The sequence below is a fragment of the Chiloscyllium plagiosum genome, chromosome 21 (genome assembly GCF_004010195.1).
Source record: "Chiloscyllium plagiosum isolate BGI_BamShark_2017 chromosome 21, ASM401019v2, whole genome shotgun sequence".
Classification (NCBI taxonomy): domain Eukaryota; kingdom Metazoa; phylum Chordata; class Chondrichthyes; order Orectolobiformes; family Hemiscylliidae; genus Chiloscyllium; species Chiloscyllium plagiosum.
The window spans coordinates 55,042,969-55,058,813 of record NC_057730.1 but is presented as its reverse complement, the minus strand read 5'-3'; the positions used below and the strand labels follow the sequence as shown (position 1 = coordinate 55,058,813).

Here is a 15,845-nt window from a genome sequence, read left to right as displayed (position 1 = left end):
TGAGAAAGAGAGAAAAAGAGTGTGTGTGTGTGTCTGTATGTATGTGTGTGTGAGTGAGAGAGGGAGAATATGTTTGTGTCTGTATGTGTGTTTGCATGTGTGTGTATGTGTGAGAGAGTGTGTGTGAGAGAGCGTGTGTGTGCGGGTGTGTGAGTGTGAGAGAGTGTGTGTGTGAGTGTGAGTGTACGCCCAATGATGATTGAGGTTAGACTGAGACACCAACATTCTGATTGGTTTCTGTATGTTGTGTTCTGCCAGGTCATCTTCAATGTGGACCTGACCAGGAAACAGGAGGAAGGCCAAAATGGCTACCACCACCTGGATACAGCCTTGTGGGTTGAATTTGAGTTCAAACAACAAACCAAAATCAGGATTGTTGTGAATTAAAGCCCAAAAACATTGTAACCACCTTAACTGAAGGAATAATATCTGCATGGCTTCAAGCAATGCTCTTAACTGCTGTTTCTGCATTTATCTTCAAATCCTGATTGAACCAGGACCTTTTGGCTTGTGAGCTTGTCGCTATAGTTTGGTCATCATTCTTCAGTTGTCTCTCTATGATGCAGATATAAAACCGAAATCTACAATAACATGAGTTTGACATCTTGGTATCTTCTAAACCCTCAGTGTGAAAGTAGTGATTTAACCTCATCTCTAACTGAAATGGTGCAATGGTAAACAATCTTCCCAATTTCATTTGGCCAAGTGCTATTATCACTAGGCCGTAAATCCAGAGGTACAAGTAATCTTTCCAGGTCACAGCTTCAAATTCTGCCACAGCAAAAAGAACTTGGATTCAATGAAAATCTCGAGTTAAGAATCTAATGAGGACCATTGAACAATTGTTCATTCCCAGGAAAAAAAGGGTAGTCTGGGTCACTTCCTTGAGGGAAGGAAACTGCCATCTTTACCTGGTCTAGCCTCCATGTGACTTCAGACCCACAGCAATGGGGCTGACTCTTAACAGCCCTCTGGGTAATCAGGCCTAACCAGCGACCCCTACATCCTGTGATTGGCAATAATGGTAAACAACAATAAGTCAAGTTGGCAATGTCAATCTGCAAATTTTGTTAGCACTTTTTGACATTAAGGTAATTACTTAACGTAAAACATATTTTTAATAAATTCAACCAGCATCCTCACCCAAAATAGTGTGAAAATTAAGGTTTTTTTTTTAATGTCAGGTTAATGTTTTGCCATTTGAAACTGAATAGTTTTAAACAAAAGCATTTGATTTCAAAGAGTACGCAAGTCCAAAGGCGGCTTGCCCAGTGGCATAATGTTAAATAAATAACACTCAGACTGGCAGTCCAGGAGTTCCCACGATCAATCCCAATCCCAAATCCTAAATCCGTCCAGCTGCACTGGCAAATGGGATGGTACCGTTGGCAGAAATGGGGATCTAAAACTGTTCAGACTCTGAGTGATAATAATCAGCCCAGTGTGAATGAGAGTCTGAATAGGTTTGACTATGACCCATTGTTGAATCTCCATCCCAAACTCTGGCATGAAATGGGGCTAATCTTTCATAATCAGTCGGAGGATATCCTCCCTGAGATTTCTTTATTCACTCATGGATGTGGGTGTCACCGGCTGGGCCCAGCATTTATTACTTGTCCCTAGTTGCCCCTTGAGAAGGTGGGGGTGAGCTGCCTTCTTGATCCGCTGCAATCCATGTGCTGTAGGTAGACCCATAATTCCCTTAGAGAGGAATTCCAGTATTCTGACCCAGTGACAGTGAAGAAACGGTGATATATTTGGGCTGAGAGGTGGCATATGGAAAAATGTGAGGTGATTCAGTTTGGAAGGAGCAACAAGAATACAGAGTACTGGGCTAATGGTAAGATTCTTGGTAGTGTAGATAAACAGAGAGATTAGATTAGATTAGATTAGATTAGATTAGATTAGATTAGATTAGATTACTTTACAGTGTGGAAACAGGCCCTTCGGCCCAACAAGTCCACACCGACCCGCCGAAGCGCAAACCACCCATACCCCTACATTTAACCCTTACCTAACACTACGGACAATTTAACATGGCCAATTCACCTGACCTGCACATCTTTGGACTGTGGGAGGAAACCGGAGCACCCGGAGGAAACCCACGCAGACACGGGGAGAATGTGCAAACTCCACACAGTCACCTGAGGCGGGAATTGAACCTGGGTCTCTGGAGCTGTGAGGCAGCAGTGCTAACCACTGATCTCGGTGTCCATGTACATAGATCCCTGAACGTTGCCACCCAGGTTGATAGAGTTGTTAAGAAGGCATATGGTGTATGAGCTTTTATTAGTAGAGGCATTGAGTTTTAGATCCATGAGGTCATGCTGCAGCTGTACAAAACTCTGGTGTGGCCACACTTGGAGTATTGCATATAGTTCTAGTCACTGCATTAAAGGAAGGATGTGTAAGCTTTGGAAAGGGTTCAGAAGAGATTAGCAAGGATGAAGCCTGGTTTGGAGGGAAGGTCTTAGGTGGAAAGGACTTGAGGCTGTTTTTGTTGGAGAGAAGAAGGTTGAGAGGTGACTTAATTGAGACATATAAGGTAACCAGAGGGTTAGATAGGGTGGACAGTGAGAGCCTTTTTCTTCAGAAGGTGATAGTTAGCACTAGGGGACATGTCTTTAAACTGAGGGGTGATAGATATAGAATAGATATCAGAGTAGTTTCTTTACTCAGAGTACTGGGGGCATGGAACAAACTGTCTGCGACAGTAGTTGCCTTGCCAACTTTAAGGGCATTTAAATGGGCATTGGAGAGACATCTGGACGAGAATGGAATAGGGTAGGGTAGATAGGCTTCAGATTGGTCTCACAGGTCAGCGCAACATCGAAGGCTGAATGGCCTGTGCTGTGCTGGAACGTTCTCTGAATCTGTATTTCTAAATCAGGATGGTCAGTAGCCTGGGGGGGAATTTGCAGGGGATGGTGTTCCCATGTATCTGCTGCCGTTGCCCTTCTAGATGGAAGTGGTTGTGGGTTTGGAAGGTGCTGTCTGAGGATCTTTGGTGAACTTTTGCGGTACATCTGCTACTGAGTGTCAGTGGTGGAGGGAATGGATCTTTTTGGATGTGGTATCAGTCAAGTGGGGGCTGCTTTGTCCTGGATGGTGTCAAGCTTCCTGAGTGTTGTTGGAGCTGCACCCATCCAGGCAAGTGGGGAGTATTCCATCACACTCCTGCCTTCTTCTGGAAAGAATAGGAAGAAATTGGGAAGAAGTGTTTACAACAACTTGGTCATCAATATGATAGACCTGTAAATCATTGCTGCACTGTTTTAAATGACAAACATGAATTTTAAAGAAAAATGGTAATTCTTATCATAGCTTGATGCTGCTGCAAATCTTTCAGCTTTGGCAGGGCTGTGGTGTGACTCACTCTTCTTATATTTTGTTTTAACTGATTGTAACCGATGTGGCACCCGTGTGTTTTGTTAATCATTTCATCAGGTTCCAGTGGTCATTTTCTCTGCGCCAAAAAACATGAAGATGATTAACATCCTTTTGAAATGCTGTTTAATTGCTGGCTGCAATTTGATATATAACTCAGTTATGTTTGTTTCAGACAAGCAACTATGGAAAACATAATCTTTTAAAACATTGCCATGTCTTTTAATGCATGTCATTGCTCATCCTCTTCCTAATAACCAATTAAAAACTCTACAAGGTATACTTAGTAAATAAAGAATCAGTGCAAAAGGTTCATGAACAGAACAGTTACACAATATCTCACTGAGGATTCTGTGTGAACACAGTGAGACAGGGAGTAGATGTTTAAACAGAGACACTTCCTACAGGATGGTGCTGGTGTGAACGGATGTGACTGTGGAATAATTATGTTGAATCCTGGAAGGACACCGTGCTGTAGGTGGAAGACTGTAGGCAAACCCGGCACTGTGGAGATATCCTGCAGGATGTTTAAATATTCTTAAAACAACCAACACAGGAGGTAACTGCATGTGCAGAAGGCATTTTAGTAATTGTGGTTTCCAGTAATTGCAAGGTCCTTCTGGAATTCTGACTAGCAGAGGTGAAAAATAAACACTCATTATTTTAATAATGGATTGTCATTTGTGTGTGGGTAATATTCCTGGGCTCACTTAACACTGATGGGTGAAGCAGAAGCTGATTTGATATTATTATGCAGATTTCTGATTAGAAAACCATTCGACAAACACTGGGGGGATGTTTCAATCGAAAAGCAGATTGCTGCGGGTGTCGGAGGGCTAAAGTAAAATCGGAAAATGCTGGAGCAGGTCTAGTTTTCATCCATGAAGAAAGAAACAAGAGTTAATATTTCAATTTGTTTCATCAAAACTGTGAAAGGTTTAGGGATGCCACAGGGAGTGGTGGGAGTGCAGGGGTTTGGAGTGAAGGAGGTAGGTGAGGGACAAAGGGAGGGAGCAGGTCTGTGTTGAGGTGGACGAGAGAGGGGAATGGATGACAGAAGAGTGGGTGGCAGGGAAAGATGCAAAACAAAATGAGATCAGAGTACATTTTCTGCCATCTGAAAGCAAAAAAAAAACAGGGAAGCAAAACAAAACTTGCATAAAAAGAAACAAAAAGTGAGCAAATGGGGGAAGATGGCAGCGATTTGAGTCCGAAGTTATTGAATCCGTGAAGCTGTGACATGTCTTGTCAAAAGATGAGACGCTGCACCTCAAATTGACATTGAACTTCACTGGAGCAGCAGAGAGTCAGCATGAGTCTTTTGTGGCACAGTGGTAGTGTTCCTACCTCTGAGACAGGAGGTATGGGTTCATGCCCCACCTGCTCCAGAGGTATGTGTGATAATGTGCCTGAACAGGTAGATCAGAGAATATCCAAACAGCTCAGTGTGAGAGCCCATGGAAGATGAATTTTCAATATCTTCTGGCTCTCGCCCTTTCCCAGACCTTCCTTTTGACCTTGTCTCATCCCCCCCACCCCCCTCCCAAAACAATCTTATTCAAAACCTAATCATGTTTTTAACTATTCCCACTTCTGATGAACTAGAACTGTTTGACTTGGTTTCTCTCTGTCTCTCCAGAGTTACCAGGCCAGCTGAGTTTCTCTGGGCCATTGTTTTTACAACAGAACCAGAGTGACTATAGCTCATTACTGATTGGAGCAAAGCTGCCAGGAGTTAGCACAGGGCTCTGTGCCCTCATCACTCATTGGCTAATGAGACTGACTCTGATCCATCTTAAATTTAGGGGGAACTTGAGAAGCAACTCCTTCAAGCTAACCCCATCCTGGAAGCCTTTGGCAATGCAAAGACAGTGAAAAATGACAACTCGTCTCGATTTGTGAGTATTCCGTTTTCAGTTTTCGGGCTTGTCTCAGTTTGCAGTTTCCGTGATCGTACACACCTCTCAATGAGAATGACAGGCCGTGATAAAAATGTTAGCTCACGCTGGGACTGGCTGCAGTTCCTGAGACCTGGTATCTCAGTAAAATGCAACCACCATAAACTGCTGGACCCCGTGTTGAAATGGGCAGCTGGTGGTCAGTGCCTTCAGCAATGCTTTGAGATTTCAACATGGAGCTAAAAGGTACCAATTATTTCTGAAGCAGAATAGCAGTTGTATTAGTCCTTTACCAGTCAGATAATATTCAGGAGAATTGTCCCAAAGGTATGGTGTGACAGGGAAATGGAACTTGCTGAGAATTTCTGCTTCTTGTTTGTAAGTTGCTTTACATTGATTCAAGAACATATTCTGCAATAACAGCCAGAGAAAAGCTGTTGAAAGCTCTGTTGGTGTGATAGAACCAGAGTGTGTTGTGTCCAATGAATGTGTTTTGTACTTTCACCAAAAGCAATGGTGTCAATTGCCTAGAATCCCATGATCAGGTTTCAATTATATTTCTAGTGTCTTCTCCTTCTCCACCATCATGATGTAACAGACATGTCTGGAGGCTGCAGTGATCCCCCGAACAATGCTATCAGGAGCTCTTTGCTATTGGTTGAGCAAGGTCAGGGATGTAGGTATTAGGCCAAGTCTGTCCCAAGAGGGCCTCAGGGCCAGACACATGAAGGATGGCCAAACATCTCTCTGTCTGTGGTGGGAGAGAGCTTCCGCAGAAAGATTGTCCCAGTCACCCAGATCCGACCCTATCCCAGTGTGTATATGACCCTATCCCAGTGTGTATATGACCCTATCCCAATGTATATATGACCCTATCCCAGTGTGTGTATATGTCCCTATCTCAGTGTGTATGTATATGACCCTATCCCAGTGTGTGTATATGTCCCTATCCCAGTGTGTGTATATGACCCTATCCCAGAGTGTGCGTATGTGACCCTATCCCAGTGTGCATATATATGACCCTATCCCAGTGTGTATGTATATGACCCTATCCCAGTGTGTATGTATATGACCCTATCCCAGTGTATATATGACCCTATCCCAGTGTGTGTATAGGACGCTATGCTAGTGAGTATGTATATGACCCTATCCCAGTGTATGTATATGACCCTATGCCAGTGTGTTAGTATATGACCCTACCCCAGTGTGTGTATGACCCTATCCGAATGTGTGCGTATATGACCCTATCCCAGTGTGTATATGACCCTATCCCATGTGTATATATGATCCTATCCCCATGTGTATATGACCCTATCCCTGTGTGTGTATGACCCTATCACAGTGTGTGTGTGTATGTGACCCTATCCCCATGTGTATATGACCCTATCCCAGTGTGTGTGTATGACCCTCTCCCACTGTGAGTATGACCCTGTCCCAGTGTGTGTGTATATGACCCTATCCCAGTGTGTGTGTATATGAACCTATCACAGTGCATGTGTGTGAAAGATCAAAGTCATTACATGTAATGCAATCTTCAAAATGGCTGAAAACGTAACAGAAACACATTATTGGAAACAAAGTAATGGATTCCTGATTAATCTTATGATGGAAAATCCAATCTGTCAGTGAAAATGTCATGGAAATTTAAACCATTAATGAAATGTAAGGTAACATCAGAGTGTGGCACACATCACTCGGGGATTCTCCAGTTATTACATTCCATGTGATCATGATCTCTGCTATCCCTGAAACATTCATTTGCTACAACTTTGTGAATATTGCAGCTTAGAGACAGACACTTGATTGGAAACTGATCTGCTGGGTGCATTCTTAAAATGTCATATCACCACAAACAACATTCAGTCCACTCAACTTGCAGAGGGAACTTCCCACACATAGCAGTAATTTCAACAACAATAAGATCAAGTTAATCCACTAAAGGCAGGAAGCATTCCAACCTTTACAGTCTCCACATAATCCATCAAACTGCCTCCCACCCACTCCAAGTTGAGATGCGGAGGAATAGATGTGATGGAATTGCTATAACTCGAGATAACCATTGGGGCTTTTGCGCAGAATGGAAAGTTCTGACCAGCAAGGCCAGAATGTGCATTTATCTTGAGCATTCACACTCAGTTTTCATCACCGTGAAATCCACGTTAGTGCAGCTCTGAACTTTGCAACGCTGTGACAGATGTGAAGTTCTGTTGTCACTGTGTCCTAAAGTCCTTATATAATTGTGTTCTGTATCTGTTGACCCTTGACTGACTGAAGGCTGAATTAATAGATACTCTGTGAACAATGCGGCAAATAAACAGCAAACAGTGATAGTGACGCTGTTTATTTTGCTTAATTCTTAACGGACAGCGATTGTACACAATATAAAACCTGACTGTATCTCATTTTCAACAGGGAAAATTCATCCGGATCAATTTTGATGTCACTGGTTATATTGTTGGAGCAAATATTGACACTTGTATCCTTAAAAGAGAAAAAGGTTTGGAATTTTTAACAAGAAAGACATAATCAGGTAACCTGCTGCAGTGAAAGTACCCTCAAGAAGGTAAAGGTAATGGTACAGGAACTCCACAAAACCTGAGACAGACTGACAGTGACGCCAATCTCTGCACTCATTGAGGTGGGCGTGTTCACTCCCTTTGGAGTGCCTACCCACTGAGAGTTTTGTTGCTGGGAGTTTCAGTAATATTTACCCTTCACCTTCATGTCTGTTTGGAACTTCAATGAGTTCATTGCTACTCTGAGACCTACCTTCACATAAGGCAGAAATTACGCAGAGGAACATGTGATGTAAGCTTGACTTCCCATTCTCAATAACACCATATTGGAGCAAGAACAGAAAATGCAGGAGAAACTCAGCAGCTCTGACAGGATCTGTGGAGAAAAAGTGATAAAGCCAGACCTACTGAGTTTCTCCAACAATCGCTGCTTTTGTTTCAAGTTTGCAGCTTCCATAGTTCTTTGTTTTTTGTTGACGATATTAAAGCATACTCATTAAAGGATTGGTGAAGGCAGCTCACGCCTGGTTTATGTGGGTGGAGCTAACATGCTATAGATATGTTGGATTCTCCTTTCTTTGGTTCAAGACAAGATGTGATTGGTAAATGGAAGGTCGCGGTAGAATGCAAGGCAATCTCTTTCGTCGAATTTCATTTAATTGTAGTGCAGCCAGAACCAGCAGAGGGTATCAGAGGGACACACTGCTATCTAACAGGGAGGTGACGCTCTTGTGGTATAACCATGGGTTGTTAATCCAGAGACTCAGGTAATGGGAGTTGGGTTCAAATCTATTCATGGCAGATGGTGGAATATAAATTCAATGAGGAGTTTAATGATGACAATAAATCCATTGTCAATTGTTGGGGGAAAACCCATTAATGTGCTTTAGGGAAGGAATCTGCCATCTTTACTCTGGTCTGGCTTTTGTGTGACTCCAGACCCACAGCAATGTCACTGACTCATGACTACCCTCTGGGATGGGCAATGAGTGCTGACCCAGCACACATCTCCATGAATGTCCTTTGAAAAATATATCACTGTTCTGTTCATCAAGTGTACTGAGGTGCTGTTTGATCAAATGCACAAAGTGATTGCTCACTGTACTGGGACTGTACTGGCACTACACTGGAACTGTACTGGTCCATGTGGCTCCTGGCAGCTGGTGGAGATTCAGGGATCAATTCCTCTGGACACATACGACCTTCCAGCATTAGACTCCAATCCCATGGCATTCGTTGGGTGTTGGGGACTGTTACTACCTGAATGTGCAGTTGGTACATGACCACAATTTTGAGAAAATGGACAATTCCCTGGAACAGGAGTGGGGGTTTGGTGTTGGAGGAACTCCACTTTGAGCTCAGCCCTGGGAACAATAACAATGTCTGTAATATCCACGTGTTTGTCCCCTGACCTCCATCCAGAGTTTATCTGATTTCCTTTTCAAATTATTGTCAAACAATCACTCCTGCCTCCATCCTGTTACATTGCAATTCCAGGATATTGATGCTCACTGCGTGCTGTCCGCTCTCTGCCTCAGACTCTTCCTGTCTGTCCTGTCCAGAACCTTAACTCTGTCTCCCTCTGGTCCCTGTTTGGCAAATGAGAATGGGAATCTTTGTCCTTTGGAAATGCATTGTACACCTGGATTAAGTCCCTCCTCAATCTCCTTTGCTCCAAGGAAAACAACAACAGTTTTCCAAACTGAATTTTGTCGCTAAGTTTCCTCCCCATTTGAGCCATTCTGGTAAATGCCCTCTGCAGCCTCTGATATCCTTTCTAACGGGCAGAGATCAGAACTGGGGGCAATATTCCAGCTGGAGCTTAACCGGAGCTTTATAAAAAGTCAACAAAGCCCCCTGCTTTTTACTCAGTACCTCTATGTATGAAATATCAGACCCTAAACTCCCATCTGCTTCGCTAACTACTTTCTCAATATCTCCTGTCACTTTCAAAGATCTGTACATATGCGACAATGGGATTCTCTGTCCTTGCATACTGTAGATGTGTGTCATTAATTCTTGATTGCCTCTCCCTATCTCTTCAGCGAAACTGTATCACATCATATTTCTTTGTGTTAAACTCCATATGCCACTTGTCCGCTCCTTCTGCCATTCTACCAATATCCTGTTGGTACTGTTGGCATGACTGGAATCATCTTTAATGTTTACCATACCTGCAAATTCAATATAATCGGCTATTTTTACAATGTATTCTAAAATCCAAGACATTTCTACATAGAAACAACAGCCCCAGCAATGAACCTCGGGGAATGCCATCTTCCAATGTGAAAAATATCATTTCCCACAATTCGCCGTCCTATGTTCATGAGCACAAATCTTTTTACTGTGACAGCACTGAGACAGACAACTGAACCAAGTGGCTTTTCTACCTCTGTATTTGCAACACAGTGAAATTAAAACTTTTAAAGGTGCTCAAAATTGACCACGGTGGTTCCTAACCAGACTTTTGAATAACCAGAATGATCAATTTCTAATAGCAATTGGTTTCTTGAACAAAAGACTTAGCAACTTATAAATAATAGAGTAACTTTAGCAAAAATTCAACAACAAAGTAATTGAATTGGTCTCTCCTTAAAACTCAGAAATCTTTGGCTTCAGCATGATTCACACAGTTAACAGACAGGCACAAACAAACACAGAAAATAACAAACTGTCCAGATTACTGAACTGGTTTTCAGCATGCGTTGTCCCAAAGGCATAGCTGATGGTTTCTCGGTTGGTCTTGTGAAGATTTCGATCAGTTCACTCAGATAAAGGCAGTAATATTTATTACTTTGTTTTCTATTCTTTGAGCTTCCAAGAGCTGCTCATGGAAGGTTAAGCAGGGAACTTTCACATCTTCATGCTCTAGTACTAATAGCCAGATTACCTCTCACAAAAAGCAGCGTCCCAATTCAAACTCTGACCACCCCCTGACAGACTGGCCACCTTCTTCACAATGGCACAGTGGTTAGCACCAGAGACCCGGGTTCAATTCTGTGTGGCGTTTGCACATTCTCCCTGTGTCTGCGTGGGTTTCCTTTGGGTGCTCTAGATTCCTCCCACAATCCAAAAATGTGCAGGTTAGGTGTATTGGCCATGCTAAATTGCCCGTAGTGTTAGGTGAAGGGGAATGAGTCTGGGTGGGTTGTGCTTCGGTGTGGACTTGTTGGGCCGAAGGGCCTGTAAGTAATCTAATCTGTTTCTGTGCTGCATGTCTCCATGATTCTATGACTGCTGCTAATTTGTACCCAAAAACAGCAACGTGACAATAACCAGATCATCTGTTTTGTGCCATTGATTGAGGGTTGTATATTGGCCTGGACACTGGGGAGACATTCCTGATGAAGAACTTATGCAAGAAATGTTGACTCTTGTGCTCCTCGGATGCTGCCTGACAGGTCACACTTTTCGACTCTGATCTCCAGCATCTGCAATCCTCACGTACACCACTGGGGAGAACTCCCCTGTGATGTGCTTTTATCTGGGTATTTACACTCGATGCAGCAAGGCTTATGTTATCCCTTGTAAAGTAAGAAGTAGACCTGGGTCACGTGGTATTGAAGAATATGACAGATTGTTTATTGCAGCTTGCACTCGTGTGGCTGGGCTAGTGTTTGGCTGCAAAGAGTAGCACCCTTCCCTCAGAGTGTCATGCTTCAAGTGGTCTGAGTTAAGGTGGAGTCTGAGACTTTTCTACCCTCACTTCTCATGCTATGGTACAGCAATGACATCATGAGCATGTCTCTGAAAGGTACACTGACGGACTAACGTAAGTCCATGAGACATAGGAGCAGAAATTAGGCCATTCAGCCCATCAAGTCTGCTCTGCCATTCAGTCACGGCTGATAAGTTTCTCAACCCCATTCTCCCGCTTTCTTCCTGTAACCTTGATCCCCTTGATACTCAAGAATAACACAGCACCCTACTCTTCCTCAAAATGCTGCCAAGGCATGTTCACATTTACCTGAGCAGGAGATGGGGCCTCAGACTAATGCCTCATCTAGAAACTAGCACCTCCGACAATACAGCACTCTCTCTGCATCGCACTGGATTTTTATGCTTAGGCCTGGAGAGGGACTTGTCCCGAGTTCCTCCGGACTCCGAGGCAGCCTTTGTGTGCTCTGACTGACCCTGTAGCACTGAATCTATAAACATCCGCTTTGACTGATGGCTCACAGTCTGTCTCCGGGATGTGTTCTCAGGTGTGTCTCCACAGAGCAGCTTATTGTTCTCTCAGAAACATCTGTCCCGTGGACAACCCCTCGCTCTGACCTCGTCTGTTTAATTTGGCCAAGAACCAGCAAACAGAAGTGAAGAGGGTTTTGAAAGGCATGCCTGCTGACAGTGACCTAGTGAGGCGGGCTGTTTAACATTGACAAGGCAGCATTCGTGAGGTTTGTGGCAAAGGACATGGGGACATTACTCCCATAGACCCTTCCACAGGAACAATCGAAGGTGTCCATACACCTGGCCCATTCTTGTTTGAGTCACACCAGCCTCTGTTTCAGTTTCACTTACATTTTAAAAAAATGTTTTAAATGACCTCCAGGTTGGGTCCGTCTCCTGCTTTAAAATTGTTGAGTGAATGTCAACCTGTCAGCTCTCTATGATGGGGATGCCCTAAACCTTGTATCGGATGCCTCAGCCAGTGCTTCTGTCAAACACTGCAGAATGCAGTCTGTATAAAAGCACACAACATCATAAAGAGATCAAAGCAGCAGGTGGTGGACAAACTCAGTCCCTGTGCAACGTCTGTGGACGGAGAGAAACATTTCTCACTCCAGTGTAGGGTTTTATTTGAGGGGTGGTCAGGGGTAAATATGAGATAATAGTTTGGGGAATAGGTCTGGATGGGTTAATCTTCGGAGGGTCGGTGTGGACTTGTTGGGCCGAAGGGCCTGTTTCCACACTGTGGGAGGGAATCTAATCTAAACTCAGCCCCACTGGTAACTGTCAGGACGTGATTCACATCTAATTAACAGCACAGGTGAGGCCATTCAGCCTGACACACCCATGCTAGAGTTTACACTCCTTGTGAGGTAGACATTCCCACAATGCAACATCAGCCTGATGGTTAGTTGTTCACTTGGGAGTGGAGTGTGGGGAAGGAGTTGAATCTGTGCAACCTCACAATGAAACCATATGAAATTTCAAACAGGGGGTTTTTGTGAAACAGAAATAATGTCCATACCTCTGAGCCAGGAGGCTCAGGTTCAAGACCCACCTGCTCCAAAGGTGTGTCATAAGATCCCTGAATAAGTAGTTTAGAAAATATCTGAAATGTTCAAAAACAGTATTAATTTGACAAGAGAATGAAAAGAGGTTGCTAACAATAAATCTTTTGAGGGGAAATAGGGACACAAACAGGAGGAAAGCACTGTATCATTTTGAATTTCAGGTTAATTTTCAAAATTATTTAATTGGTTTCATCCAAGTGATTATCTACCTTTGTGAAGAATTATCTCTGCAATGTAGGCTTTTATTTGTAAGAAGCTGGCTGGAAGAGTGGCATGGATAGGGTGAGTAGCCAAGGTCTTTTCCCCAGGGTAAGACAGCATTCAAGGAGCAGGGAGAATCGACGTTTTGGGCATAAGCCCTTCTTCAGGAATGAGGAAGGTGTGCCAAGCAGGCTAAGATAAAAGTTAGGGAGGAGGGACTTGGGGAAGGGGCGTTGGGAATGCGATAGGTGGAAGGAGGTTAAGGTGAGGGTGATAGGCCGGAGAGGGGGTGGGGGCGGAGAGGTCGGGAAGAAGATTGCAGGTCAAGAAGGAGGTGCTGAGTCCGAGGGTTGGAACTGAGATAAGGTGGGGGGAGGGGAAATGAGGAAGCTGGAGAAATCTGCATTCATCCCTTGTGGTTGGAGGGTTCCTAGGCGAAAGATGAGGCGCTCTTCCTCCAGGTGTCGTGTTGCCATGGTCTGGCGATGGAGGAGGCCAAGGACCTGCATGTCCTTGGTGGAGTGGGAGGGGGAGTTAAAGTGTTCAGCCACGGGGCGGTTGGTTGGTTGGTTGGTGCGGGTGTCCCAGAGGTGTTTTCTGAAACGTTCCACAAGCAGGCGGCCTGTCTCCCCAATATATAGGAGGCCACATTGGGTGCAGCGAATATAGTAAATGATGTGTGTGGAGGTGCAGGTGAATTTGTGGCGGATATGGAAGGATCCCTTGGGGCCTTGGAGGGAAGTGAGGGGGGCGGTGTGGGCGTAAGTTTTGCATTTCTTACGGTTGCAGGGGAAGGTGCCGGGAGTGGAGGTTGGGTTGGTGGGGGGTGTGGACCTGACGAGGAAGTCACGGAGGGAGTGGTCTTTCCGGAACACTGATAGGGAAGGGGAGGGAAATATATCCTTGGTGGTGGGGTCTGTTTGGAGGTGGCAGAAATGACCTGGGTTCAATTCCAGCCTCGGGTGACTGTCTGTGTGGAGTTTGCACGTTCTCCCCGTGTCTGCGTGGATTTCCTCCAGGTTTTCTGGTTTCCTCCCACAATTCAATGATATGTAGGTTAGGGTGAACTGGCCATGCTAAATTGCCCATAGTGTTCAGGGATATGTAGGTTAGGGTGAACTGGCCATGCTAAACTGCCCATAGTGTTAAGGGATGTGTAGGTTAGATGCATTAGTCCGGGTAAATGTAAAGTAATAGGGAAGGGAGTGGGTCTGGGTGAGATACTCTTCAGAGGTCAATGTGGAGTTGTTGGGCTGACGGGCCTGTTTCCACACTGTAGACATTGCATGATTCTATGGTCAGCATGGATGAGTTGGACTGAAGGGTCTGTTTCTGTGCTGCACATCTCTATGACTGTAAGTGAATTTGCTGACTTAACTGAAATAATTAGATCTGCTCGAAAAGTCTCGTGCTATTCGTCAGGCTCCAGAGGAAAGGACATTCCATATTTTCTATTACCTTCTTGCTGGAGCTGGGGTGAAGATGAAGGGTGAGTTATGTATTTCTGTTGGGATGAGGTCTCTCTCTCTCTCTCTCTCTTGTCTCTCTCTCTCTCTCTGTCTCTCTGTCTCTGTCTCTCTTTGTCTCTCTCTCTCTTTCTACCTCTCCGACTCTCTCCGACTCTCTCTCTCTCTCTCTGGTCTCCAAAGAGCAGGAATGGCTGACTCACTCTCTTTGTTGTGATTTTCAGAGGATCTCTTGCTGGAATCGTTCAGCAGTTACCGGTTTTTATCCAATGGCCACGTCCCTATTCCAGGCCAGGATGACAAGGACATGTTTGAGGAAACATCAGAGGCCATGAGCATCATGGGATTTTCAATCGATGAACAAACCTGTAAGAACCATCTCGCTTTTATCTTCTCTGAACTGAATGTGGATTTCAAACATGTTCATTAAACTTAAAACAATTAGGAATTCTAAGGATTTCTTATAGAAATTTGGATTCCTTATCGAAACGTGGTCTGTCTAACCTCCCTCCTACCAGCCTCACACACGTTGGCATAGAAGATTCCAGAATCTGTGTAGAATTTCAAGCCCTTAATATTTAATTTCCCTTCACCCATTTCCTGTACAGGTTGATGGATGTTTCTCAGTTTCTACTGTGCTCTTAATCCTGAATTATTATGATTTTGATAGCGTCTCTGTGAGAAACAAACACAGCAAGGGCTGGAGAAGCTCAGTAGGTCTGGCACTGTCTGAGTGGAGAGAGAAAATGGAGTTAGTGCTTTTGAGTCCAGTGACTCTTCTTCAGGACTGAAGGATGTTGGAAATGAGGTCCCGTTTTATATTTTTGACAGAGGCAGAGGGAGATTAGGAGGGTAGATGGGGGAGAGGCCCAGTTCAAGAAGGTAAAGGGGTTGTTATCCTCTCTGAGACACTGGTTAGCGCCGCTGGCTGTAGTGTGATTAACAATCAACGCTGAATAAAAACTGGCAAGAAATGAGCTCAGGGTGATGTATCAGTAGGACAACAAGCTTCTGTATGGGTTGCCCAGGACTCAATTCGCCAAGTGTCAAAGTTAACTTCCATTTGTCATGGGCTCCAAATGTACGCCCACAGGAAAGAAACGGATGCCAAGCCAAAGGATGAGGAAAAGTGACTGG

The 15,845-nt window shown here is 44.3% G+C and overlaps 1 protein-coding gene across 1 annotated transcript in view; it reads left to right on the top strand.

The window, feature by feature from the left end:
* LOC122560465 (myosin-11-like) overlaps window positions 1-15,138 on the top strand; it is a 107,174-nt gene extending 92,036 nt beyond the window's left edge. The window contains exons 7-10 of the mRNA XM_043711098.1: window positions 5,193-5,285; window positions 7,698-7,761; window positions 14,633-14,731; window positions 14,933-15,138. Coding sequence (XP_043567033.1) covers window positions 5,193-5,285; window positions 7,698-7,761; window positions 14,633-14,731; window positions 14,933-15,138 — 462 coding nt within the window. The remainder of the gene's footprint in view (window positions 1-5,192; window positions 5,286-7,697; window positions 7,762-14,632; window positions 14,732-14,932) is intronic.
* Window positions 15,139-15,845: the final 707 nt, after the last annotated feature.